This window comes from Salarias fasciatus, chromosome 19 (assembly GCF_902148845.1).
Source record: "Salarias fasciatus chromosome 19, fSalaFa1.1, whole genome shotgun sequence".
In the NCBI taxonomy this organism is placed as follows: Eukaryota; Metazoa; Chordata; class Actinopteri; order Blenniiformes; family Blenniidae; genus Salarias; species Salarias fasciatus.
The window spans coordinates 9518954-9544075 of NC_043763.1; the positions used below are offsets into that span (position 1 = coordinate 9518954).

The 25122-nt window shown below is 44.9% G+C and overlaps 1 protein-coding gene across 1 annotated transcript in view; it reads right to left on the bottom strand.

The window, feature by feature from the left end:
• The window catches only part of dph6 (diphthamine biosynthesis 6), a 56660-nt gene that overhangs the window by 6647 nt on the left and 24891 nt on the right, over positions 1-25122 (bottom strand). Inside the window, exons 8-14 of the mRNA XM_030117591.1 lie at positions 24951-25065; positions 22906-23056; positions 22366-22491; positions 20649-20778; positions 20373-20547; positions 5211-5453; positions 80-467 (exon numbers count right to left, since the gene is read on the bottom strand). Of these exons, the coding sequence (XP_029973451.1) occupies positions 80-467; positions 5211-5453; positions 20373-20547; positions 20649-20778; positions 22366-22491; positions 22906-23056; positions 24951-25065 (1328 nt within the window). The remainder of the gene's footprint in view (positions 1-79; positions 468-5210; positions 5454-20372; positions 20548-20648; positions 20779-22365; positions 22492-22905; positions 23057-24950; positions 25066-25122) is intronic.

Below are 25122 nucleotides of genomic sequence, written 5' to 3' on the forward strand. Positions count from 1 at the left end.
ACTGGGGAAACTGCAGTTTCACATATTCTAGAGTGTGTTTCACTTAATCGTTAATATAGGACCTTGAGGTGAAAAATACCTTTAACAATCTCCAGCGCCAGAGCGTGGTTATACTTGTAGAACAGCCTCGCACACTGTGGCAGCAGCGCAGCATCCATCGCCTCGGTGGCTTCCCTGAATGCAGCGCCGACTGCTTCCGTGAGGCGCTGCACATCAGGGACCTCCACGTCGTCGGCGGGCACGGCCAGGGAGAGCGAAACCGAAGCGGTGCTTCCGTCAGCAGACAGCACGGAGCGGCACTCGATGGAGCCGGGCGCGACTTTGGTCGTCACGAGACCGGACGTCCTCTTGGCCGGATCGTCCTGAACGGCGGTTACATGGAGCTCCACAGCCGCACCCCTGGGTAGAGCAGGGACCACCGCCACCAGTAACGGGGTCGGTTTGATCTCAGGTTCCAGCAACAAATCCTGCAGGGAAGACAGATGGTATTCAAATGAAATGGGAGGCAAATGACATAAACCGCCGTGCTGCAGAATACAATCAAATGCACGGCCCCCCCTGCTGAGAAGCCTAGTGTGGCTGCTCACACAAACACAACTCCATACTGTTATTGTGAAGCACATCGCAGATACGTTACCACAAAGCGTTAAGACCGGCAGTTTTGAAGCTAAGTGGAGTTATATCTGTGTATAAAAGTGTGTCTACAAATACAAAACGAAAAGTTCACTGTTTTGTCAGTTATTTCTCCACTCAAAACATAAAAAGTGAAGGTATAATTATAACCTCTCGTTCAAAAAAAGGAACATCATCTCATCTAAAATGATCAAGAAGAATAATACAAGGAAAGGTTTGATTTATTTTTTTTTATCAGTTTATGTGTATTTCAAAATAGAAGTTTCAGTCTTTCAATTTAATTAAGGGGAAAATGAACTTTTCCACACACCACTGTCAGATGCACGGTGTGTTTGGTGAACGCACGCACCGCAATTCATCAACATTAACGTAAAGTACATCACAGAGACGCCTCCACGCTGCAGTTGGACAGGCGCTTTACTTGATGGACTGACAAGACCATAAATTAATGTGAGATTGTGAGGTGACCCTTCTGGTAATGAAAGTGCACAAACAATGCAGAGGGAGCCCGTGTCGCTCGCAGCCGCCGTGGATAAAACGCACTAATGCGTTCACTTTGTGCAAAACATGACAAGTGTTTTTCCCGGGATGACTTCTCACCTTTCCGAGGAGATCATTCACAACATGTTGCGGCGGTTTCACCACGTGCATTTTAGTGGAAAACCGCCTCAATTTCATCTGCAGAGCCAAAATATCTTGATTTTTTTTTTTTTCTGTTCTTCTTACTGAGGGCCATTAGCAGTAACAAAATGTCTTGGAGCAGTGCTACAATGTGGCCCTTTAATAATACTTGGCCGTGGCTTCATCTGCTAATGGGAGAGAAATGAGTGTTTTATATAACCGTCATTTCAGTTGGAGTCGATAGGGCAAAAACACTTAACCCGCTTTCCAATTTGCTGGATCAATTTTCATCCACTTACACCCCACTCCGTAAGTGCAGAATAATAACAGGTTACTTACATTTTATTTTGATATTCACTTACAAAAAAAAAAAAAAGAAGAAAAAAAGAGAGAGAGAGAAATCATTGACGAGAGCAGACGGCGGCCTCTTTGTCCCTCCATAAGACGGACCTGTCATGACCCAATCCGCCAGACTCACTGGAGCAGCACTTACCTTCAGATTAAACTTCAGCAAACATTTAATTGTGTACCAGCGGCTAACCTCTCGCCTCGAGGAGCCAAACGACTGAAAACAAAATCAGGTGTCCTCAGTGCGTGGAGAGGTTAGTCTTAAGATTTCTTCACTCTGCTTAGTCTGAAGAGAGCCGGCTTCCACTGATCAACAATAACAATCAGAGGAGCAGAACAATAACCATGTCAGCGCGGGCCTCTTAGCATGTCACACCAAGTGACAGCACACATACACGGCCCGCGCTTTGATAAATGTTATATTAGCACTTCTGGCACAGGGGCTAGGTATTCTCCTAGAGGGAACTGCCTCTGCAGTTGTCAATAGCGATTGAACATGGAACAGAGAGGGGGATCTGGGGAAAGGAGTGACAGGACACGGGGGTCCTGCTCAGCCAGGCTTAAAGGCCACCCTGCAGGCCTGGGGTGGCAAGGTACCATCCCCGACCGACCGTCTGCTCTGAGATCAGGGGACCTCGGCGCGGCGCTCCGGCCTCTGGCAGGACTTTATTGTGGCGGCACAGTTGCTGACTTTTTTGTCCGAGCTGTCGGACGAGGTTACATCAGTCTGTTTTTTTATTAATGCCTCTACCACAGCGCTCCATTAGGTGGAAAGTTTGTTCAGCTGTTCTGTGGAGGTGGTGTGACTCTCCGGGGAGTGAGTGTGTCTGCATTACTGTGTGCTCACAGCTCTGTTACTATGTGCTTGTTTGGCAGAGGAAAGAGAAGGAGAACGCGTTCGATCCTACCTGTCCCAGAAATCATTAATTAGATTAACCCGATAAAATACAAAGTTTGATATATGGTGGCGCTGAGTGCTGGAGTGGCAAGTTAGGATGTCTGGCAGGTGGCGGTGTGTGTGTGTGTGAGGGGGATACGGCTCTGTCCCTCTCCAGACCAGCCACTTAGCGCAATCCATCTCATTACTTCATGCCACTTCAGTTCCAGGGCAGGCGGCCATTTCCCTCCGCAGACAGCAGGTAAACGCATATCGCGTGAATGTGCTGCGCTCAGCTCTCTGACGCTGATGGGGTGTGACCTGCTTCTCTCTTTATGTTTGTTTTCCTTTCTCCCCACTTTCCTTCCCTCTAACTCGTGTCCGTGTGCCTGGAGCGTGTGGCGGGCTGGAGGGCCAAGAGGCGTGAAAGCCGAACGGTAAACACGGTAATAAGGAAGTGGTGTAAAGGCGGGGAACAGCGGGGAGCTGATGGGACTGCGCTGCTTAGCCAGTTCCCCTACATTTCCTGCCCAGCGGGATGCCTTCAGCATGTGGCTCCGTGTCTCAGCACTTACTGTAGTGCTGTCAGTCTGCTATAATATCCCTTTCTATTCACTCTCTCATTCGCGCTTTTTTTTTCTTCTTCTCAGGATTGCACTCTTGAAGCTCGTCAGACTGTTTGTGTAAATGAAACACACGGGGCTGTGTCAGGCAGGGCAGAGGGAAGCTTAAGGATGTTAGGGCTTGAAAAGGTCAAAGTAAAGCTGAAAGAAACTCTTTTTTGCAAATTTGGCTTGCATGAATTTTAATCAAAAATGAGATTTTTCTCTCTTATTTCTAAAAAAACAACAGTATGTTCTGCTAGATTTTTAGAATTTGCTATCGCTCCATCAAGGGATGTCTGTTCAACATGTATTGACTTACCCCATCAACATATCCCTGCTCATCAAACCTTTCACACACACACACACACTTCCATGCACACAGACAAACAGGCTCTTTGTGGTTTAATGCACCGTAAATACAATTTCACACTTGTAGCGACTCCAGTATGCTCCCAATTAACCCTGCAAGCTTCCTTATCCACCTGATTAGAGAAATTATCAATGCATAACAACAACATGGCCCTGTGGCTTCAGAGACACACGTAGCATCTGTGTTTTGTTTTATATGATGCAAAAAATAAATAGAAAGGTATGATGTTGTGCAGCACTACGTAAAAAAAAAAGGATAGTTATGTAAAATAATTATTTCAATATATAGTTGTTTGATTCTGTTTATAGGGGTTGTGACAACAAGACATTGAAACTTTCAACATAGACCCTGCTTTCTTGAAATGGTCACTTGAGGAAAGCAAATAAGCTTTCAGGATGGGACTCAAAGTAAGTCATCAATTAAAGGCGAGAGTGTGTGTGTGTGTGTGTGTGTGTGTGTGTGTGTGTGTGTGTGTGTGTGTGTGTGTGTGTGTGTGTGTGTGTGTGTGTGTGTGTGTGTGTGTGTGTGTGTGAGTGGGGAACCTAACTCGGTCTCCCGGCTCAGTCCTCAAACCTGTTTAGAGGTGCGACGCCCTGAGCTGTCAATTACCGCTGCTTAATGGAGGGGTCAGCCGGAGCTATCCCAGTCTCCTGGCAGCGATCCGGGGTCGGGGTAACGCTTCTTTCTGATCGCTCTGAAGCACAACAGATGGACGATGCTTTCCGTCTTCGGCTGACCTATGACGTGAGCCTTGTCTCGTCGCCCCCCCCCCCCCCCCCCCCCCCCCACCAGAGCGCAGCTCCGGGTTCGCCCTGTTCTTTGAATGACTCAGTCTGCATGCTAAACTGGCACCACGCTGTCACGGCGCTCGTCCTCCGCGAGCTGCAAAGACGGCATCACGACAACTTCAGTATACGTTTTGGAATTCATTGCGAAAGCCTTATGGAAACGGCTGCTCGTTTTTATCTTTAAATACCATTTTGGAGTTTTTACATACTGGGATATTTCAAAGTGCGCCGTGAAGTGACATAAAGTTGACACTCTTCCTCCGGTCCTTTACACCGTTCGCCACAACGCCAAGCCACATGTTGGAGGTGGGCTCCTGCCTCTCTCCCCGAGGCCCTATTCCCTCGGCTAGACAGATTACTGTGGGAGGAGAAGGGCTGCCAAGGGAGACTGGAGCCTCTATTAGATGTATGGAGCAGGGGTTGTAAGCCGGGGCGGCGGAATGGAGGGAAGGATGGAGGGAGGTGGCAGGAAAGAGGGGTAAAGAGGGGGGGATAAGCTGCTCTGAGAGTTGAACGGAGCTCCAAAATGGTGTGTGGGGGCAAAGGATTAGGGAGGCTCTGAGGAAGACATCTGCTTCTGTGCCAAGCTCCACATTATCAAAGACACCAGCGTTTCCCACATCATCAACTTTTCATGAGTGCACTCACTGGTAAATATCAGTAGCAGCGGCTTGGGTCTCGAGGGGGCGGAGAGGGGCGAGAAACCTTCCCTTATTTCACAACTATAAAACACAATTCTGAAAGGCCTCTGAAAAACTTGGATACCATACGAAGTTCCTCAACTTTAACTTTATTCTCTGATGCATGGAACCCTTCTTGTCTTTTAATCCATTAAAGATGCGTTCAGCCTATGTGGCTGTAACATTGTATAAGTATGATCAATATTTCCTCTGCATCTATAATAAAACAGCCAGACATTGATCTTTTTCCCTTAACCACCAGCATGCATTTCACAAACAGCGGCTGACCTTCTCTTCTTTCCTCAGCATGCTGTCCCAGACGGCCCGGATCGTCTGGACGTCTTGGGATCTCGTGGCGTAGCAGTGGGCCTGGACGACGTGAGCCAGAGTCGAGCCGCTGATCACGGCCTCCAGGACCTTCTGCACGTGGCTGAAGGACAGGCGGGCCTGCACTGAGGCGCCGGCCCTCGCCAGCTGCATGGTGCAGGGGACCAGAGCGATTTGACCGGCGCAGAACACCATCTCATCCACCTGGCGAGGAGAACACAGAGGGAGAAACATCAAGACCTGTGCAAAAGTGGAGTTCTCCCTATTTAAGATTCATCCGGGGTTCAGTATCTTCCCCAGGGACACTTTGACAGCAGGACATCAAACTAATGTACAGCGAAATCTGGTCGCTGCATTTAACCCCTCCCTAGGGAGCAGAGTGCAGTCTTGAGCCTTGCTCAAGGGTTTCAAACCTGTGAATCTCTGATCTCAAACCTCTAGGTCTGCCCAAAAAGTCCAAAATCTGCTATTAAACATGAGACTTTTTTTTTTATCTCTGATACACAAATGTAAAGAGCTCAGCTTCACTCAGCAGCAGATATTTGATGTGTTTTGTCTGGTCGGACTTTAATCGCTGTGACTGGGAGACAGATCTCCTCCTCGCTAATATTAGATAATGGAATTCCTTTAGTTTTGCTGGTATGTGGAACAAAACCATCATCGGGTTTGCAGTTCTTCCCTGTAATCCAGCCCTGAAAACCATGATGAAAACATTTCATGGCACCAACATTTGTCAAGACATTTCACCCATAATATTGACCTCGCAGTGATGCCGTAGAGGATGTCAGCAGATCAAAAGACGTTGCCAGAAAAATTATCTGGAAACTATCTCTTTAAGATTTGGCAATCGATGACACAGCAATCTGTCAGAGGCCTTAATCAATGGACCAACTGCCTAAAATCCCTTGAGCCAAACCACAAGCGTGTCTAAAAACTCATCCTCTACGGTTACAGTCCGAGGCTTCTGCCCATTCGCCTCATGCTGCTCACACAAGCAGAGACTGATCCATGTTGGCTTTGTGATAAACCTCTAAGATAACAGTTTTTGTGTGTGGCAAATGGAAGGAAAACAAACTTTATTAAAAACTTTTTGGTTTTAATTCATAAATGTCAATAGGAAAAAAAAAAATGCCCGTAACCACATGGAAACTATACAATTTCATGGACGCAGTTCGTAACAAGAACATAGAACCCTACTTATTGATACTTTATTTAGTTATTTTCAGCAAATTCCAAAAGTCCTGCCTGCACTTTAAGGTAAAAATCATCTTTTAGAGAAAAAAACCCATTAATATTTAATTAGATCTTCTTCATAAACCCTGTAAACATGGCATCTGTGAACACAACTAGATAGAAAAAGCAAGTCATTACACTCTTGACTTTTTTGAAGTGCACAATACAGTGAGGTGCTACAATGAAATTAACAATAATTAAAGACAAACGCTTGATTAGCAATGCGTTAATTACCAAGTTTCACCTCTCCTGCTTCTCAGCATCTTATCAGCAACAACTCATTTTCAAGCAGGTATCCTGTGAGAAGCCTGCCAGTATATCTCTGTGGCACCGCTGTTATTTAGAATCAGGTATGTGATAATAAGCTCAATTCTGTGTTAAATACCCTGGTTAGGAATCAGCATCCAGAATAATGAAACCTGGAAAAAAAAAAAAAATCTATCTGTTTAATGCAGACAGGCGAGCGGGGATGAGGAGTGGCATTAAGGAGGTCAGGTCTTCAGAGACCCTGCGGCCCGCTGGTGTTTAAGTTTGTGCCGGACGCTCACTGCTGGTCAATGCAAACAGATGCTGCTAATGCGCCGAGGATCGCTGAGAGCATATGCAGATCTCCAGAGAGGATCAATTGATACACGGCCTGAGACGAGGTCTTATACTGATTAGTGAAGACACATCCGGGGATGTCACGTTTCATGGTGAAATTGCGAGAATGAGTGTTGAGCGAGTGGCATTTAGAGCTTAAGGCCTCCAAAACACTTTTTTTCTGACTCATTCGAAGCACATCCTTTTGTTTTTTTTTTTTTGGATTATTCTGACCGGAGTTGGATGTGACATACTTCATTCAAAGGTGGAGAATTTAAAGCTGAATATCTGCCCTGTCTCTAGTGTATGAAATCTGGATGTTGATAGCAGAAAAAAAAAAAATGAGCCGCACAACTGTTTAGCTAGAGGGCAGACACAGTCATGGCTATTTCCCTAATCAAATGGGTTTGCCATGATCCCGCGCTGCCGGGTTCACTTGTCAACTCTGATGAATCTTCAGCTTCCACTGCTCCAAATTACTGGGACAGTGTGGAAGACAAGAGATAGAGGGAAGACGAGTACGAGCGAGTGAGAGGGCGTGCTGGGTGGGAGGGATGGGGCCCTCGCAGCTTTCAACCGTTCGGATCAATCACCGGATCACTTACCGGGCGGCACCATCTGCGCGGGAACCTGCGCTACCGCGACTTGCCGAACATTAAAAAGCCGGGTTCCTGCACATCAACAACAAATTGTCATTGGCATTCCATTTATGAGCCATCAAATGCCATCATATCCACTCCGACAAAGAGCAGCTCCGCGAGGACGGACGGGCGGCCAGAATCTTTTAACAAGCTCGTCCCCGCGAAGAGAGCTCGCCGCATTTTGAATTCATAAAGGCCAGCTACCATTTGTCAATTTGAATATCAAAAGGGGCCTGCACGGGGCCCCCGTGACTGTTAAAGGCAGACTCCCATAGCTTCTACCAAGCAGGTGTGTGATGATCAATTATTAAGGATCCCACTCTGGTTACTCTTGGTGGGAGGTGGAACTGGGGATCTGGGGGTTTGTGGCGGCGGGGTAACATCTCTCTGTGCTCAACCTGGATCGGGAGGGGAGGTGGGGGGGACATCGGAGAAGGGAGGGCGAATACTATTTACATAAAATTAACAGTTCAAAAGAATGAGTTCACACACCAATCAAACTTGTTAATTGACTGTCAATGGTGTGTCCCTGAATATACAACACAACTACATTATTCATCTTAGGCCTTGACAGGGAAGACAGTCCAATTTGCATGGGCGTTCTAAACGTGATCAACAACCACAATGCCACATGCATTTTTAATAGGGCAGAGATGGGAACCTTTAATATTCATAAGGGTCAAACAATTGCATGTGACATTAAACTTTCTATAACAAGGTAAGTATTTTTCAAATGCTAGCCTTAGCAGCCTAAACGGCCCACAGAGAAAAGGGGAGAATACGCTGTCTTCTGGTATTTACAGTGGAATGATGCTCCATGTTACACTCCTCTATCAATGTTCTCACCTTTCAGACAACTACATGAAACGTGGAACTGAAATTCAAGGTTTATTTCAAGATTAGGCAAGATTTAATCCACAGTTAGTTACTAAAATTACAAATGCAAACCGCAAAACGCAGCAGAGTTCGTTGACATAAACACTAAAAACCCGATCATTATTTAGTTTCTGGAGATACACTTTTTCAATTGATCATGCAGGTATGGGAAACTGATTTTGATAAATTGGACTACTTGGAGTACTTCAATATCTGCAGGCATGTATCCGTTCATCGAAATTCCTTATTTTAAACTTTAGAAAATGGAAAAGACGTATTCATGAAGTTAGCAAATGATAGTAAACATAATGACAGGTGCAGCAGCGGAAAAGTGAAAGAAAGAAAAGATGTAAGTGATGCAACGTTCAACAAGACATATATAGAGAACTGAGGGACTTACATTCCTGAATACGGACATAGCTACTTGAAAATAATCCAATAATGGAGTGAAACATGTAAACAAGGTTTTCAAATATCACATTTCTGAAAAGCTTGCGAATGTGTCGGATCCTATTATGACAATTAGTTAATTAATCCCAGTTATAACATTTGTCTGGACATGTAAACAGATTCATTATTAGAAATATGCCACATTGTGTCACTATGAAGTTCAAAAGAATGTGTTTAGGATTATTTAGTAAGTTTTGACATAAACTTAACAAATAAATTATAATCTATTAAAAACAGAGCTTTAATCCACCTTAACAACTGGAATGATAATATGTGGCTTTCATCCTTGTACTTTATGAAGTTTTTTCTAATAAATGCGACAACATGTCTGAAAGGTCATCAACATCAACAACATTTTCAGTTTCCATCTGTGTGATGTGCAGACAGCAACATACATGTAAATGTACTCTGGAAGCTGCTGGAAGTGTCCGCTTCCCGCCCCTCACAGTATCTCGTTTCAGACTGGCGTTTCTGAGGTGATGCTAATTGCAGTTTTTTTTTTTTTTGGTCAACGGCGCTTCCAGAGATGACCAGACAGTGCGGGACTCTATTTGCATGGGTGTTGGAGACCTCTGGGCCCCTGTTGTGTCGAGGATGTCTCCGAGTGTCATTAGCGGGGCTCTGGAAAGGTATAGATGAACTGGGCTGGCCTGGATAAAATGACCTGGTATTGACGAACAGTCAGGTTTTTCTGCCTGGTCCCAAGGACAGAGCGAGGTGGAGAACCGTTCCACCGCTCCTATCAGATATGCTAATGGTCACATTTCTCCCCATTGAGACCTCATGCATAATTTAGCCGGGAAAATGATAATACAAAACGTGTAAAATAGGTTAGATTAATATGGTGTAACTTTTCCTTTTGCAAGGACGCATGTAGCCATGCTAACAGAGTAATGGCAGTATCCAATGCTCACAATTAAAAGGAAAATGTAATTAATATTCGCCATGGGTTTACTCATTGAAACACTGCCATATTGCAGTGTTTTTCACAGCTTAATTTGAAAGTTAAGGTAAGGACAAGTACATTCTGAGAGCTCCAGGCAGATTACTATGATTTTAATGATGACGGTGAAAAGTTGCAAGACTTTATGAGGCTGAAATATCAGAAAATATTTCAGGAGACCAGAATTTAAGCATTTTCTTCCCTTGAAATTTTCCACGTTGGCAAATAAGTCGCAATAGTTGAAAATGTGGGGGATCAAAAAATAAAAAATAAAAAATAAAAAATAAAAAAAAAACTGAGATTGAAGTTTTAGTGAATGTATTTAAGTGCATATATTATTTCAGCTTTTTGGTGGGGATTTGATATGCAACCACAGTTTAATCCTTGTGCGGTGGATGGCAGTTTGTCAGGGATGTGTGCTGCGATTTCATCTGGAAACTGGCTTCGAGTCTGTGGGGTTCTTTCAGCATTAGTGAATTCAAAGCAGATCACGTCTGGGAGCGGGAAATGATAAGAAATGGGCTCATGTTGTGCCGCGCCCTGAGGAAATCCTGCCTCTTCTGACACCTCATTTCTACAAATACAAACCTTTCAGTAGAACCACAACCTTTCTCCCTTCCACAGACTCGCTCGCCACGTTAGCCTTCTAGTTTAAGGCTTCATGGGAAAGAGAAAAGATATTCGCCTTTTTTTTCCCCCATTCTTTTCTTTTTTTTTTCTCCTCCTCCCCACTGTATTTTTTTTTTCTTCCTGTTTGTGCTCCAGTTTGAGCCTAACCCCTGTATGCTCAACTGTCACACAACATCAGTGTTACTTAAACGGCGACATAAATAGCTGTATGAAGCGCACAAAGAAAGACAAGTACGGAGCACTTCTGAATGCGTTCTCTCAAGTCTGAAAAAAAAACACACATTTACGCAGAAAACAAACCATATGTTTACGTTCCAAACACATGGTTATTACACCGGGAGATTTAGAGGAATACTCAAAATTACACGACGGCAATGAGCCATTGTTGAGGCAACGTGTGGTCAGTGTGGGGGACACTGGCCTTGCCCCAACCCCCCACCTTCTCTGTATTTTTTTTTTTTTTTTCGGTTTGTTTCCGCACGTTATGTCTGCCCTCGACATGCCCACTCCACAGACGCTGAACCGTGTGGAAGAGTAACGCTGCCATGTCAGCTCCGGTCAACTTTATGCTGGTCAGGAGCTGCCGCTCGGTGCCAACGCCAAGGTCAGGAGAGCCCGACGTCTGGACGTCAACAGGCAAGAATAAACAAACGAATCCAACAAATGTTGGATTCAAATAAAAAAAAAAAATCAAATTAATTTTCAACAGAATTTTTATTTTCTGTTATTAGAAAATAGAATCAAAATGAAACACAACAAACACTCACAGCGGATGTAATGAAATTGTCTGCTGTGCCACACACGAGCCGGGCTGCGAACGCAGAGTGATGGAGGGGCATGCTTTTTCATTGCGTTAGGCAAAATGCCCTGCTGCCTTCAACTGTCCCGGCCTCACATTTTTTGACAAATTGGTTGTGAGGCTTTTACGACTGATGCACATATCGCAAAAATCATTTCTGCCAAGCTTCCTCTATGACCTGCCCGTGGGACATGACAAGCCCCCTCCACGCATCGCTCTATCAAGCCGAATCTTTCCAGGACAATGCAAATTATGACAAATTCCATCATCCTGCATTATGCGCTTTCCCGCTAATCTCCCTAATTCGAGAGAATCGGGGAGGGTCTCGCTGTTTCAGCTGAGGGGCATGTTGTCTGACTGAATGATGCTGAAACTGCAACCCTCATCCCCCGTTCTTTCTCCATTCCCAGCTGTGACTACCTCGCCTCTTCTGTCTTTTCATGTGTATATGTATGTATATATATATTTTTTATTTTATTTTATTTTTTTTTTCCTTTTTGGAGAGCTTCATCTCTCTACTTTCACTGGTAAAAGAATAACCATCCAAACGCTGTGGCACAACCTTTAAAAGTTTCAACAGCGGTCAATTCAAAAACGCTTGACTGCATGTGAGTAATACATGCAAGATATAAAAAGGAATAAGAATAAAATGTCAACATGATATCCTGTTTGACACAGTGTAAACAAGTCAACGTGTGCCCAAACGACATAAATAAAGTCCTCGTTCAGAAGAGCAAGGTGTGTGGACACACACCCTGCTATCCTCCTATTATTGCGCTGTTTATGATGCACGCTGCAGCGTAGTTCAGCGTTTAAAAATAGAAACAGCTGAACAGACAAACAAACAAAAAGCAAGGGAGACAATGAAAGATGGTGCAGAAAATGCAAAGAGGAGCAAAAGACATGTAGTACCTCTTTGCCTCAACAGATGGCAGTATGGCTGCACTCAAAACACAACCTGAGCTTCAGTGGAAGTGGAGTCTGCTCAAACCAGGGAGAGTCTGGCTAGACAGCCAGAGAATCATTGGATTTTCTTGTTTTCACATTTTTTTTTTTTTTTTGGTTTTGTTTTGTTAAGTCTCCCGATAAATTCCTCCAGTGCAAAGCACGAACAAGGATGAAAGAAGATAATTGGTTTAAATCAAGATAAATAGTATCACAAAATGAGACGAGATTCCAATGAAATTTGATTTTATTTTTCATCCCAAAAAAAAATCGAAAAACTACAAACCGTGAATATGAAATGCTTAAAAATATTTCTACTAATCAATTATTGCTTTTTTCTATTTTGCTCTTTTTCTTTTTAATAAAACATGAGACAATATGCACCAGAGATGACAATAATATCCCCTCTATATCTAACAATGTTCTTAAAATGAAGTGGAAAAAAAAACAGCAAATACTACCAATTTTGTTGCAAAATCAACTCAATAAATGTGGATATGTAGACAATATTGTGCATTCCATAATATGTTGAGTAAGCATGGCTTGAACATTTCATTTCAAGATATTCCCCACAGCAAGTGCAATATTCACTACATAATGAATCTACAGTATCAAAAATAAACTTTAAAAGGACATATTAGAAAAAATACACTGGATCCTGTACATCCTGTACCAAAGTCATGCACTGACGCAATAGAATTTGACATTTGTTACTGCACTGCTTACCCTGAAGCACAGAAATGAATGGATAAGAATTATAGCATTTCGATTCAGTTTTCCCCTTCTATTGAAAGCTGAAATTGATAGTTTACAAATGTAGATAATAAGCTTAGTAATAGTTTTGACTGAAATGTGACTATTTTTCTATTATTTAATGTCATGATTATTTTTGGTTGCGTTTTGATTTATTTTGAATTAAAAGAGGAAGACCTGGCAAAGCAATGAGAAACAAACTAAACACCAATAATATGATTTATGTTCTGCGTTCAGTTCTCATCTCCAAGTTATCCAAGTTTTTCATAAAATCTTAACTACAGCAAAGTGCTCTGCAGGTGAACTTGAGCAGTTCTGTCATTCACTTCACTGTCGCCACTTAAAAAAAACCTCCTAACAAAGAAATCTAAAACACAGACAACTGTTGTCAGAAATTAAATTAAATCCACTTCCTGCAAGATTTCTCAAATGTTCCCATACCTATTTTTTTGGGTTAAAAAAAATATATTCTGGGTAGCAGTAAAATGTTGACAGGGTGGAGGGGGGTTTCATTTCCTGATGCAGCTCCCTATTAGTGTCTGGGTGTCAGTGCACGGGCGCGCGTGGGTGTTGGCTCCTGTATTGTTCTGTCTATATTTGCCACACGTGTAGATTTCACAACAAAAAAAAAAAAAAACCCTCTTCCAGACCCTCCCTATCTCGGTGCTGGTGTGTGTCTGCCGAGTGCGTGAGTGTGTGTAGGGCCCTGTCAGCTATGCCCTCTCGTCACTGCGGGGGGAAGAAACACACCCGGGCAGCTCTGAATATAGTGGCTAGTTACCATAGTAATGGGATGGTCATACGTCTCTCCCCTCGCAGACAGTGATGGAAGTGGACAGGACACGCCGCTATGCTTTTTATCTATGCATTTGGTATTCAGTTATTTCATTCCGCAAATAAAAAGCCGAGCCGTCCCACCTCTCCTTTCTCCTGTATTCAAATAGAAGGGGTGAAATGGGAAGTAAATAGTTGGATATGGGGTAATAATTCACACATGGGACTACAAATAATTGATGTGTTTTGACTGAGTGTTTGTGATTGCGATTGTAATAGCGCGGGTGTCTTGGCAGATGTCTGCTGTGGTGGGATCTTTACATGACGCTTTTCAGATGCCTTCTTGATGTCTCTGAACCATTCACCCCTCCACTGCTCATCAGCGATGACAAAGTGAGAAGCAAACAAGGATGCACTAACACGCGCGCGCACACACAAACAATCATTTAGCATGTGGCTCTCTCGAATTAAAAAGCAGAGTCTAGCATTTACCGAATAAAGGAAAAAAAAAACGACCCGTGCATCATACTCCATGCAATTAATTTACATAAAATCAAATGTTTTCATGCAAACCACATATAAAGACGGATATCTCATACTGTAGTTGCTTTTACACATAGGGAGGCTGTTATTTGTAAATCTGCAAAAGGCGACTGACTCTTGCACAGTGCGTTCTTTCACAGGGCTCTCACGCTACACAGGTGTGAAGACAAGCAGACACAGGTACGTATCTAACCGAGTACACAAACACACAACGTTCAAATACTTATATGTGTATCGCCACACTTTTTGCCACTGCACCCTGTGCATGTGCGTGAAAGACAAAGAGCCGTGGATATCCTGTCCCAGCTTCCCATGGCTTGTTGACATGAACCAAGGCAGTCAGGCACCAATAATACATGAAGAGCTGTTCAAAGGCAATTAGGATCAGTTGTCAGGGCCCGGGCCCATTAATGAGTGGGAGTGTGGCAGGGGCCGGGGCAGAGGCACGGTGCCGGCAAACTCCGCCGCATGAGAGCCGATGCACTCTGACAGATCCAGTCCTTCCGCTGTCCTCGCCTGGTACAAGCTGATACCAGCCCCGTGCCCACGTGGTGCTGCTGCTGCAGCGGCGGCGGCGGCGCAGGATGATGTAGTAAAAGTACGCGCTTGCCTTGTGAAAATGACTGCTGCCACGGCGGGTCAGCCTCCGCGCGGTCGCAGCGGGAGAGGGAAAAAACGGGGACGCGGGGCTCGGGACGACGGGGGTTTGAGGGAACATAATTACCCATGCTGCCGTCTACCGCTTCCCATAAAACTGCCCCCTCATCAGATTAAAAAGGTGGTTCGACCTGACCTCTCACATGTATGTGTACACATCTGAAGGCACATGTGCCCATCCCCCCCCCCTCCCTTCCCACCCACGTCCAGCAGCTCCTGCACCGTCCCAAGACGGAGCTACGGCCATGTGTCAGAGCGGATATACATCCCGGGATGTGGCTCTGCATGAGACGAGGGGGAAGAAAGTCGTGCTCCCCTTTCAGTGCATGCTGTATGTTTAACGGTGAGCAGTGCTGATGATTTGGGATGAATGCTGTCAGTCATAAAGGTATTGAAAGTGACTAACTGGAGTTTGTTTTTTTTTTAATGACTAAACCAGTTTACTTTGTCACACATCCAGAGCACACAGGTGCATGTGAGTGTGTGTGTGTGTGTGTGTGTGAGACTGTGTGTGTCCCTGTAAGAACTTGGCCTGGGGGCATACAGCCGACATGCCACCGTGTCGGGGTCTTACTGGGTTTGATCAGTGGGTTTCGTGTGTGTCCAGTTCAAGTACAGACGGTTGACCCCGGTGTTTGGCTGGGATGAGGCGAGCCCGCAGAGACAGGCTTGGGCGATGCACCGAGACAGGAAGCGAATCAATGCTCGCTTGGGGAAAGGATCCAAAAGGTTGAGGCGTGACTGTCAGTCAAAACCTTTCCGACTCTCTCCAGACAAAAGGTTCAACCCGCTGCACACGAGCCCCGGCGCCCGGGAAGGGAGGCAGCCAGGCGGTTCTGCCTGCGCCTTTCCGGAAATAAAAAGAGAAAACAAATCTGTGTTAACATCCCCCTGCTGCAACGGGGAGCGAGTAACTACACCAGGATAAAAACGCCGCGGCTCTGAGTAGCCTTCAATCTCACGACTGCTCTAACCGTGAGCCTTCAAGACCTCATTTTTCATCGACTCAATTACTCGACAACCGCTCCCCTCCTGGCCCCACCCCTTCCTCCTGGGCTCATCTCCCCACCTCCTTAGTTGGAAGTGATCATTTGTTCTTTTATTAAAGTTGATAACATCCCTTGCATTGTCAGAGCGCTGCATGCTGGAGAGCCGCCCCTACTGTTCTAGCCTCCAGCGTTTCGTATTATTGGTGCATTATTTCACGCATGCCCTCCTCTTTTATCAAGCGCTTTTGAAGTAATGTTAATAGACTAGAAAATTGAGACATTTATGAAGTATGGGCCATGTTTATGAAAAAATCCATAAAGTATGACAGGGGGAGAGGTGAGATAAAAGCCAGGTTTTAATAGATTATGGCAAACAGGGGAGAGGCGTCAGATGCTGACAGGCACCTCCTCCGAGATCCCTCATATTTTATGGGATTAATTTTGTTGTATTAAAAATGAAGTTAAATGTCCTAATTAATCTGTTCGTGCTGCATGAATACCTCCCGGACGCAGATGCATGCACACACACTGCTTCTTGGCTAATTACTCTTCTGTGGTAATTGAGGTGGATGTAGTCTGGAGATGTAGGCTGAGGAAGTTTGGGGAGGTGGAGTGTATTTGATGTGGTTGGGTGGGGTGGGGTGAAGTGAGGTGGGGTGGGGGGGGGGGGGGGGGGGGGGGGCTGCTACTGCTGAATTTTGCATGTTGGCTCTTTTGCAGTGGTGAAACATTCAGAGAGAGAACATGCGATAAAAATAGAGCACTTACCTTAATGTTTTTTTTTGTCACATTATTTGGGAAATCTATTATGTTTTTGTACTTGTGGACCAACCTCAGTTCCAAATCTCCACAAAAAAAGAAAAGAAAAGAAAAGAAAAGAAAAGAAAAGAAAATCCCTCACCAAGTCCAGATATTTAGACTCTGTTTAAAAACGCCCACCTCGCCACACCGCTTCTCTCTTCAGCGCTAATTGTCAATGTCAAACCCACTTCCCTTTACATGTCCACTCTGACAATTTTCAAAATCCAATGCAAATCCCATCGCTTGCTGTTGCAAGACAATCCTCCACAATATTGACTGTCACTCACAATTAGGGGAACGAGGCGAGGGGGTTAGTGCTTGCCGGCAACCTGAGGCTAGAGCAGTCAGCTCCCCAAACACGCCCCGCAGAATCTGATCAGTGAGTATAATTTCCCGGCAAATATCCCAGGGGTGAGCCACTTACCTTAACAGGAAAGAGGAGATGTTTAACAACCATTGAGCTGATAAGTCTTTCTATTCAATCCTGCTTTGACTATTGTGTTTGCAAGCGATAAACGCAGCTCCAATGGGAATGCTGCGCAACAGGCAACGTCAAGTTTGTTTTTTTTTCTTTTTTCGTAAAATAATCTTGCAGTTCGAAGCCCCCCGTTCCTCCGTCTGACTTCAGCAAATGACAAAGCAATTTCGTCCATCTGTTAATGTAATAAGTGTCATCTTTGTTATTGGTATAAATTCACTTCTGTATAAATTTAAGGAGCAAAAACAAAAACAAAAAGCGAGTAATGCTATTTTTTTCATGCTGTTATCCTAATGCAACAGAATTGTTTAAAAGCTTTTCCCTAAGAAATAGATGACTAAAAGAAGCTATAACCTTTATCTCTTCTAAAAGCATGCCATTACTGCATGCTTTTGTTGAAATTAGAGAATCTGTTTTGATATTTTAGAAAAAAAAAAAGATGCCTGGGAACATCTTTTGCTTTGGATAAATTGACAGCTGTAATAAGAGACTGACATTTCTTATATCCTAATTAGATTATGCAAATTCAATTTAAGACAAATGACAGCTAAATTGGCATTAGATCTCTGATAAATAAGGCAGCAAAACAAAACAATTACTGAGAAGAACTTTGATATTAACCTCCTTGCAAATGATTTGATACCATTGTAGTACAATGCACGTTACAGCGACTGCAACCTCTGAGCACGTGTCAGTCAGGTGCACAACAATATCAAACCGTGTCAAAACAAAACAGAAGAAATTACTTGTTTCATCTTTATGGCTTCGGGCTTTCATCTAAACTGACGGCGTATTATATATCAACATACAATACACCAAGAGGCCCCCTGCTTTGACATTATAAAGGTTAACTAATTCCTTAAATCAAGTCCGATCTGAATCTGTCAGCTCGCCGCCGTTCAGTCAGCTTGCCATTTCCTGAGAGCTGAAGCTGAGAGACATGACAAGCCAAGCAGACGGATGAAGAGACGGATGGAGTTTGAAGGTCCAGCATCCATCACACGCCAATCGGGAACGCCGGTCCGCCATACCTCCACCAGCACACGGAGACCCGCTGCGGCTCTGTCCTGCAGGGCCGCGGTGGCGCTCTGTCAGCAGCCATGTGCTGCCTCTCAAACCGAGGAACAAACTGGACATTGATCAGTGTGTGGCTCGTCTCGGTTACATTACATATAAACAGCTTCTGGAACTTGAGCTTTATTGTAACGCCACTGCTGTTAGTTTACCTCAGGGTTGCAGAGGGTTTTTTTTTTTTTTTTTTATGTTTTCTTGGAAATTTTTACAATTTGCATGGTGGTTTGGCTGGCCGGATTACAGGCTCTTGTGGGCAGGTTTGGGCCTAGGGGCCTGATGTTTGACACCTGGTGTTGCAACCTTTTTTCAGAATGGATTAAATTCATTTTTTTCCCCAAAAAATTATACACAAAATACCAAATAATGACAATGTGAACAAAGTTAATTTAAAACAAAATAGTGACTCCACTTATTTACAATTGAGAACTATTATCAAACACTAATTTTTGTCACTTACACAAGATCATCATTCCTTTGCTTTGTTAGATTTGCAAGCGATCAAGGAAAGAATGAACCAAAATTGCTGAAATGAGGAAACTAACCACTTATTTTGTTTTCTAGATGAAAGTTCAACCGCATTGTTTACACAGAGGCATCATCACCTCAGTACCTGAATGCACCCTCAGATCAAAATAAATGCAGTCATGCGTTACATTAAAAAGGCTCATTCACTAACTGGAGGTGAAGGGCTGCAGGTTATTTAGGCCCAGACAACACTCTTCTTCTTTTTTTCTTTTTTCCCATCGCTCTTGTTTCCCTGTCGCCATGGTGTCACACAGCAACAGTCACCAAGGGAAAATTGCCATTAAGCCGCAGTCAATGGTACTGATGAGAGGAGGGGTGGGACTGCATGCTTGCTCACAGCGAGGGGCTAATTGTATCAATATGTAAAACTCTCTCGCGGTACTGAAGAGCCGTTAATACATTTTTGATCAAATTAAGTCATTGTGGCGCGGGGGGGGGGGGGAGGAGGAGGAGGAGACACACTGGGAGACGGCGCAGGGGTCTCGGGAAACGCCGCGCACCGCTCCGAACCAGCGAACTCCTCTCATTGTTTCCTCAAAATTGCTCCGAGTTATGAGCGATCATTAGAGGGATGAGCGATTAGATTGTTTTCCGGAGGCAAACGGCACATGCCCACAGCTGACTACAATTTCATGTCTCAATGAGACTCCATTGAGGAAATCAAACACTGCTGGCACGTTAAGAGCAAACCTGACTCTGGAGGTTGCATCTCAGGAATTCCGGCCCGAACTCCGGTGACACACTGCTGAGATATGCCGTCAAGCTCTGAACAAATGGCTAATCCACACATGTTCTCACTCATAGTCGGATTTGGCTGCAGGATCAAGGACAGTGTGGAGGAGATGGACACTATCCTTGTTGACAGTACCTTGACAAGTGTAATCCTATATAATACACACTGGGTAAACACAACACCAAGCCAACCGTGCAACCGCGGCCCACACTTCCTCTGCTCTGCCTTTGAATTCCACATTCTTGTTCGGGTTTGAAACAATATGAAAGCTGTTCGAGCCGTGGCTTTACAAACAAGCGCAAAAGTGGGCACACAGCGCTCTCCGTGAAAGGGGTGCGTACTTACACGTGTACACAAAAGCAGCAATGAGAAGAAACTCTCATGGAAAACAGCAATCACATGCATCTGCACGCATGCATCTATTTGTGAACACAGAAAGATGCAAAAATCAGGAACTGCTGGGAATCTCAGGCTTCAAAACAACCTTGGGAGAGTGAGGCAGGGATCATCAGCAAGGTCTTTCCTGACTAATCTAAAATTTGACCGTTTGCAAAATATTTGTGGGTTTGAACCGCAGAAATGGTTCTAAAGATGCTTAAGGATTATTGCCATAAAGCATCAGCCATACTTTAAGCATGCACTTTCCTCTGTGCTTGCCGCCAGATGTGATTGTCAGCGCTGGGTTGTGGAGTCTTACCCTGAGGGCCTGGCTGTAGGGGCCGATGTTGGCCGGGGCCCAGTGGGAGAGGCTCTGAACATGCAGGGCCTGTCTCTGCTGGAAGCGGCCCTCCTCGGGGGGCCCAGTCCAGTCGTGGAGCAGACAGTCCATCTGCAGCAGCTGAGCGGCGGGTAGGGCCGCCTGGACGCACACCCTGCATGAGAACGAACTGCATCAAGCTTCAACACGAGGAGGAAACTCAAAATAACCATTAAAAGTGCTTTTCTAAAATAACTTAAAAATCCGCTTGTTTACCTGGCTGGTGGGTTTATGTCAAAGTGTTTCTTATAGATTTCATTGAGTGGAGCGAAGTCCTCCATGCTCCTCACATACAGATGAACCAAGATGATGTTCTTCATCGTCCAGCCTCTGTTGTCCAGCTCAGCTGCAGACGTGCAGCAAATCCCATACGACACAAGGGAACAGGAGGTCAGCTCATTCCAGCTCAGGTGCACAAATCTGATACAGGTTGAAAGCTCAGCGTGTTTCTGAATAAAATATGAATTTGTTTTATTCATGCAGACAAATTGGGTAGGTTTGTGGACAGGGATGAGAACCGCATCTACATATGCTTTCAACTAGCCGGTGGTTCAGGATGTCTAGCGCAGCTGTTGACACACACACACAGACACACACATCACTGCAACATAAACAGTGTTTGCAAAACATGTCTTTCTCCCACCTGACGGATGCATTTGACTGGAAAATATGGAAAGAATTTGGAAAAACTGTGACAGTGTGACATTACTTCAAGTCCAGTGACAGAATTTACGCTTTCAGAACACTTTTTCTGTAATTAGAAAGACTTTCTTGTTTACCTTTTCACTTTGAGCTGAATTTCTATACATAAAGCTTGTTAATATTGTCACTATTTATTGTTTTATAGTAGTCCTGGGAGAACATAAAGATTTTGAAACAATAAGGTGTGAATTCTGAATGATTTTTGTTTTTGATGCCATCCCCATTGAATTTAAAAGGTGCATTTAGATCAAAACTTTAATGTGACATTGAAATCTACTGCTTTAAAGTGGAAATGGTGGTCCCTGTCTGTAAAGTGGAGTCGTACGCTGTATGCGCTGTAAGTGTTAAGACTTTGGATGCGAACGCCGGCTCAGGGGCTCAAAGCAAAGCCTTTCTCCCCGCGATCATTTGAAGGAGCTTCAAGTTTGTTTTTCCTTTGCCAACACGAGCGTCTCAGACTACTTCGCCCCCATACAAAGAGGTTGTTCATTAAATATTAACTTGTTTAATATTGTCTCGGCACTGTGAAGGCTGTTCAGCCGAGCACCACGATAAACATTAAATATGCTTTTCATCTTTCGCTCCACTATCTCCATCAAAAAAAAAAAAAAAAAAAAAAGAAAAATAGAGAGAAAGCGAAAAAAGACATAGATGCACTGTAAAAGCGTGCACTTTTAAACTTCTGCAGGGCAAAAAGCCAAAAAAAAAATAATAATAATAAAAAAAAAAAACCCACCCAACATGCTTCCACGGTATTTGTATGTGTGTTTAAAAAAAAAAAAAAACAACTTTTGCTTTGGCTTAATGTGAAATGCTTGTCCTCGTTCGGTGGCCAGCTCTCAGCTCTCCTCCCCTCTGCCGGTGACGGACAGAGCCTTTGACACACGTGGACTTCCTGCTGTGCCGACAAGCACTTCTGAGCAGCGGACAACTTCTCCAATTCTCGTATTTCTCGGAGTGTGCGAACGCAACGAGGAGAAACACAGAACCCCGCGGGACATAGAACTTTTCCACGAGTGTTTCTCCCTCGTTGCTGGAAAGCAACACGGCACGTTTTGGACTGGACAAATAAATTATGCACCACTCCGCCTTGATCATTGATAACAGTTTTCACCTGAATGAAGAAAACATTTTTCCAAAACTATTGTCAGAGGATGTCTGTTGTTCTTATACATTAGTGTCCTTAAGAAAAGGGCGCATTATCTTTCTCTTTTTCACATTTCTTCCTTACTTTGCAGCTGTGTGAAAGCTGCCACAGTCTGACCCTGGATGCCAGCGTCTTGGCTCTGAAGGCCACTGATGCCAGAAATCCACTGATAGCCTCTGGAGCTTCTTGACGAGCAGGATGGAGCAAAGTCTGCTGGGAGAGATGCCAAAAAGCAGAACAAATCACTCACATTTTAAGTTTTATCAAAAAGTTCTTTGTGTAGTTACTTATTCAAGAATTTTTACACTATAAATTACATTGGTTACATTTTTTTTTTCCATTATTCTACTCATTCACGAGAATCCGACGTGCTATTGAGGAGATAATCCGGGCGTAAGACGTAAGATGAGAAATTAATTCAGAGATTGTCACAAATGCGGCGAGAAAAAAAAAGACAGCTCTTGTCAAACAATCATTCAAGAACACTAACATCATGATGCTGGCCGTGTGACACCGATCCAGAAAGCGCACGCCACGGAAAGATATCATCTGACACGCGAGACATAAATACACACTCAAGCATGCGTGTCAGCGCGCGCGTGTCTCACAATAAATGAATCTCACCGTGGCCCCACTGACAACTAAGGTCACGGTTTGATGTAAATTTGTGCTGGTTGTCTTCAGCTTGATCAGCATATTCCACCTCCTCAGTCATCTTGTCAATGGCGCTCTGGCAAGGACAACTACCATGGGGCAAAGCTCCCGCCACCACATCCTGCAACGAGGCACCACAGGGAATACATCAGGCCAAATGCCCACCAAAGAGCGCACGAGTGTTTTGCAAAGACAGACAAAATGCCGTATAATTAGCCAACCTTTTCAAATACCCCGCAAAGTGGGCTGCGAGTGTCAGTCTTTCATGACAAGGACCCGGGCGCATATAACTTCAAGGTGAATGAATATGAAACAACATGCTAACATATTCGTGGTCGGGGCGAGCGGGGAGTGGTGTTTTCTGATACTGTAGATTCAATCAAGCCGGCTGTCAGTCAAAACTCACGACTGGGTGGGTGAGACATGTTTTGGATTTCGCCCGTCTTTTTTCTTTTTTTCATGTGTTTACTTATACTTTTGCCTCCACGCTCTCTTACTTCTTTACATAACAAATCATTACCATTCTCTAAGGCATACATATTACCTGCCAAATCCTGCCGGGGTGTCGCACATTTAAATACATATTTCATATTTCATCAACGCCCTCCCCTCGCTCGGCCCGGCACTCATTCACCCCCCTCGTCTGCTGTCAACTGCATTAGGCCATATGATAATCAAATTAATTATACTCCAGCCCCTCTCTCCTGGCCAGCATGAAAAATAGCTTGACTAGCATTAACGGAGGGCAAATGATGGTGGTCCTTCCCCACCCCCTGAGCTCGGTGCGGTTTCCTCTAGTGATGGTGTCACCGCAGATCTGTCACCCTGACGAGAAGAGCTTCAGAAGGCTCAACCGGGGCAGGTTCTCCCCTGGTTGCCCCCCTCCCTCCCCTCCTCCTCCTCCTCCTCCTCTTTCTCCTCTTTGCAGGCCGAGGTTCTCCCTGCTCTTCCCCCAGCAACCTACGGGGGGCTAAAGGGGGCGTGTGTGTGTGTTTGTGTGATGGTGGGGGGTGGGGGGGTGGAAACTGGCAGCGTGGAGAGCAAAAAAGAAAAAAAAAATTATATATATATAGCTGTAGGGAGTGAGGCTGCAGGGTCACGGAGGTTGTGGAATGGGGGGGTACGTTTTGTGTCCGTAACGGTCCCATCCCCCATCGCACATGGAGATCTACATAGGGGGCTACAAATAGGCGCACACACACACACACACACACAGACACACTTGCGTGAGCATAAACAAACACCGAAGCACATGTGTAAATCATTGTGTGACGTGCGAAGGAGCGCACGTGCAAATCGCGCACTCTTCCCCCCACCCCCGGAGACACGCTGATCCCTCGGTGTAACCCCTGCGCTCATAACTCACTGCAACTAATGCGGCAGTAAACAAAGTGCACTTCCTGTCAGCAAGTACGCTGATTTGTTTTTGGTTTTTTTTCCATCCGACTCCACATTTTGGACAATAATTTAAGTTTCCTAAAGTTTGTCCGTTCGAGTTGGGGGGGGCAGAAATATCTGCCGCTCCCGTCGTCTGCGAAGCCCCATTCAGCTTCTGCATCACCAAAAGCCAGTTCAAACTCCCCTCCCTGCAAACCTTGCTTGCATCCTCTTAGCCCGCTACCTGAATGCAAAGCGCCTTAATGCGAGCGGACATGTTTATTAAGCTGGGCCTAGTTTCGGGCTGCAGTGAATATTGCAGACGTCAAAGTAGGCCATGTGGGGCTGGAGGAGAGAGAGGGAGAGCGAGGGATGGAGGGAAAGACCGAGAGCAAAGAGAGTGGAAGAGAGAACGAGAGAGGGGCCCTCTGGAGGTTGATCTGAACCCTGCCCCGCAGTGCTGGGTTTCTCCTCTCCTCGCCAAAGTTATCAGACACCGAAGGGGGTTTGTTCTTGCATTTGTTTCGCCCCGGAGAGCAGTTTTAATCTAATCAGCCCAAAAGCAACTCAAACTTTTGCCGGTTAGGAGATCGATCGGGCGCTGAACACGCATTGATCCGATCTGCGGAACAACTTACGCCTATCGAAGTTTGACTGGGGCTGTCTTTGTTCTCCGTGTGCATTTCGGTGAAGCGCAGGTAGCCGACTGGAGCGAAGGCGTCCGCCGAGTGAATCACCGTCTCCGCTGCATCGCTGCACAAACGCACAAAACACTTCATGAGCAGACATCTTGATACTGTCGAGGGAAAA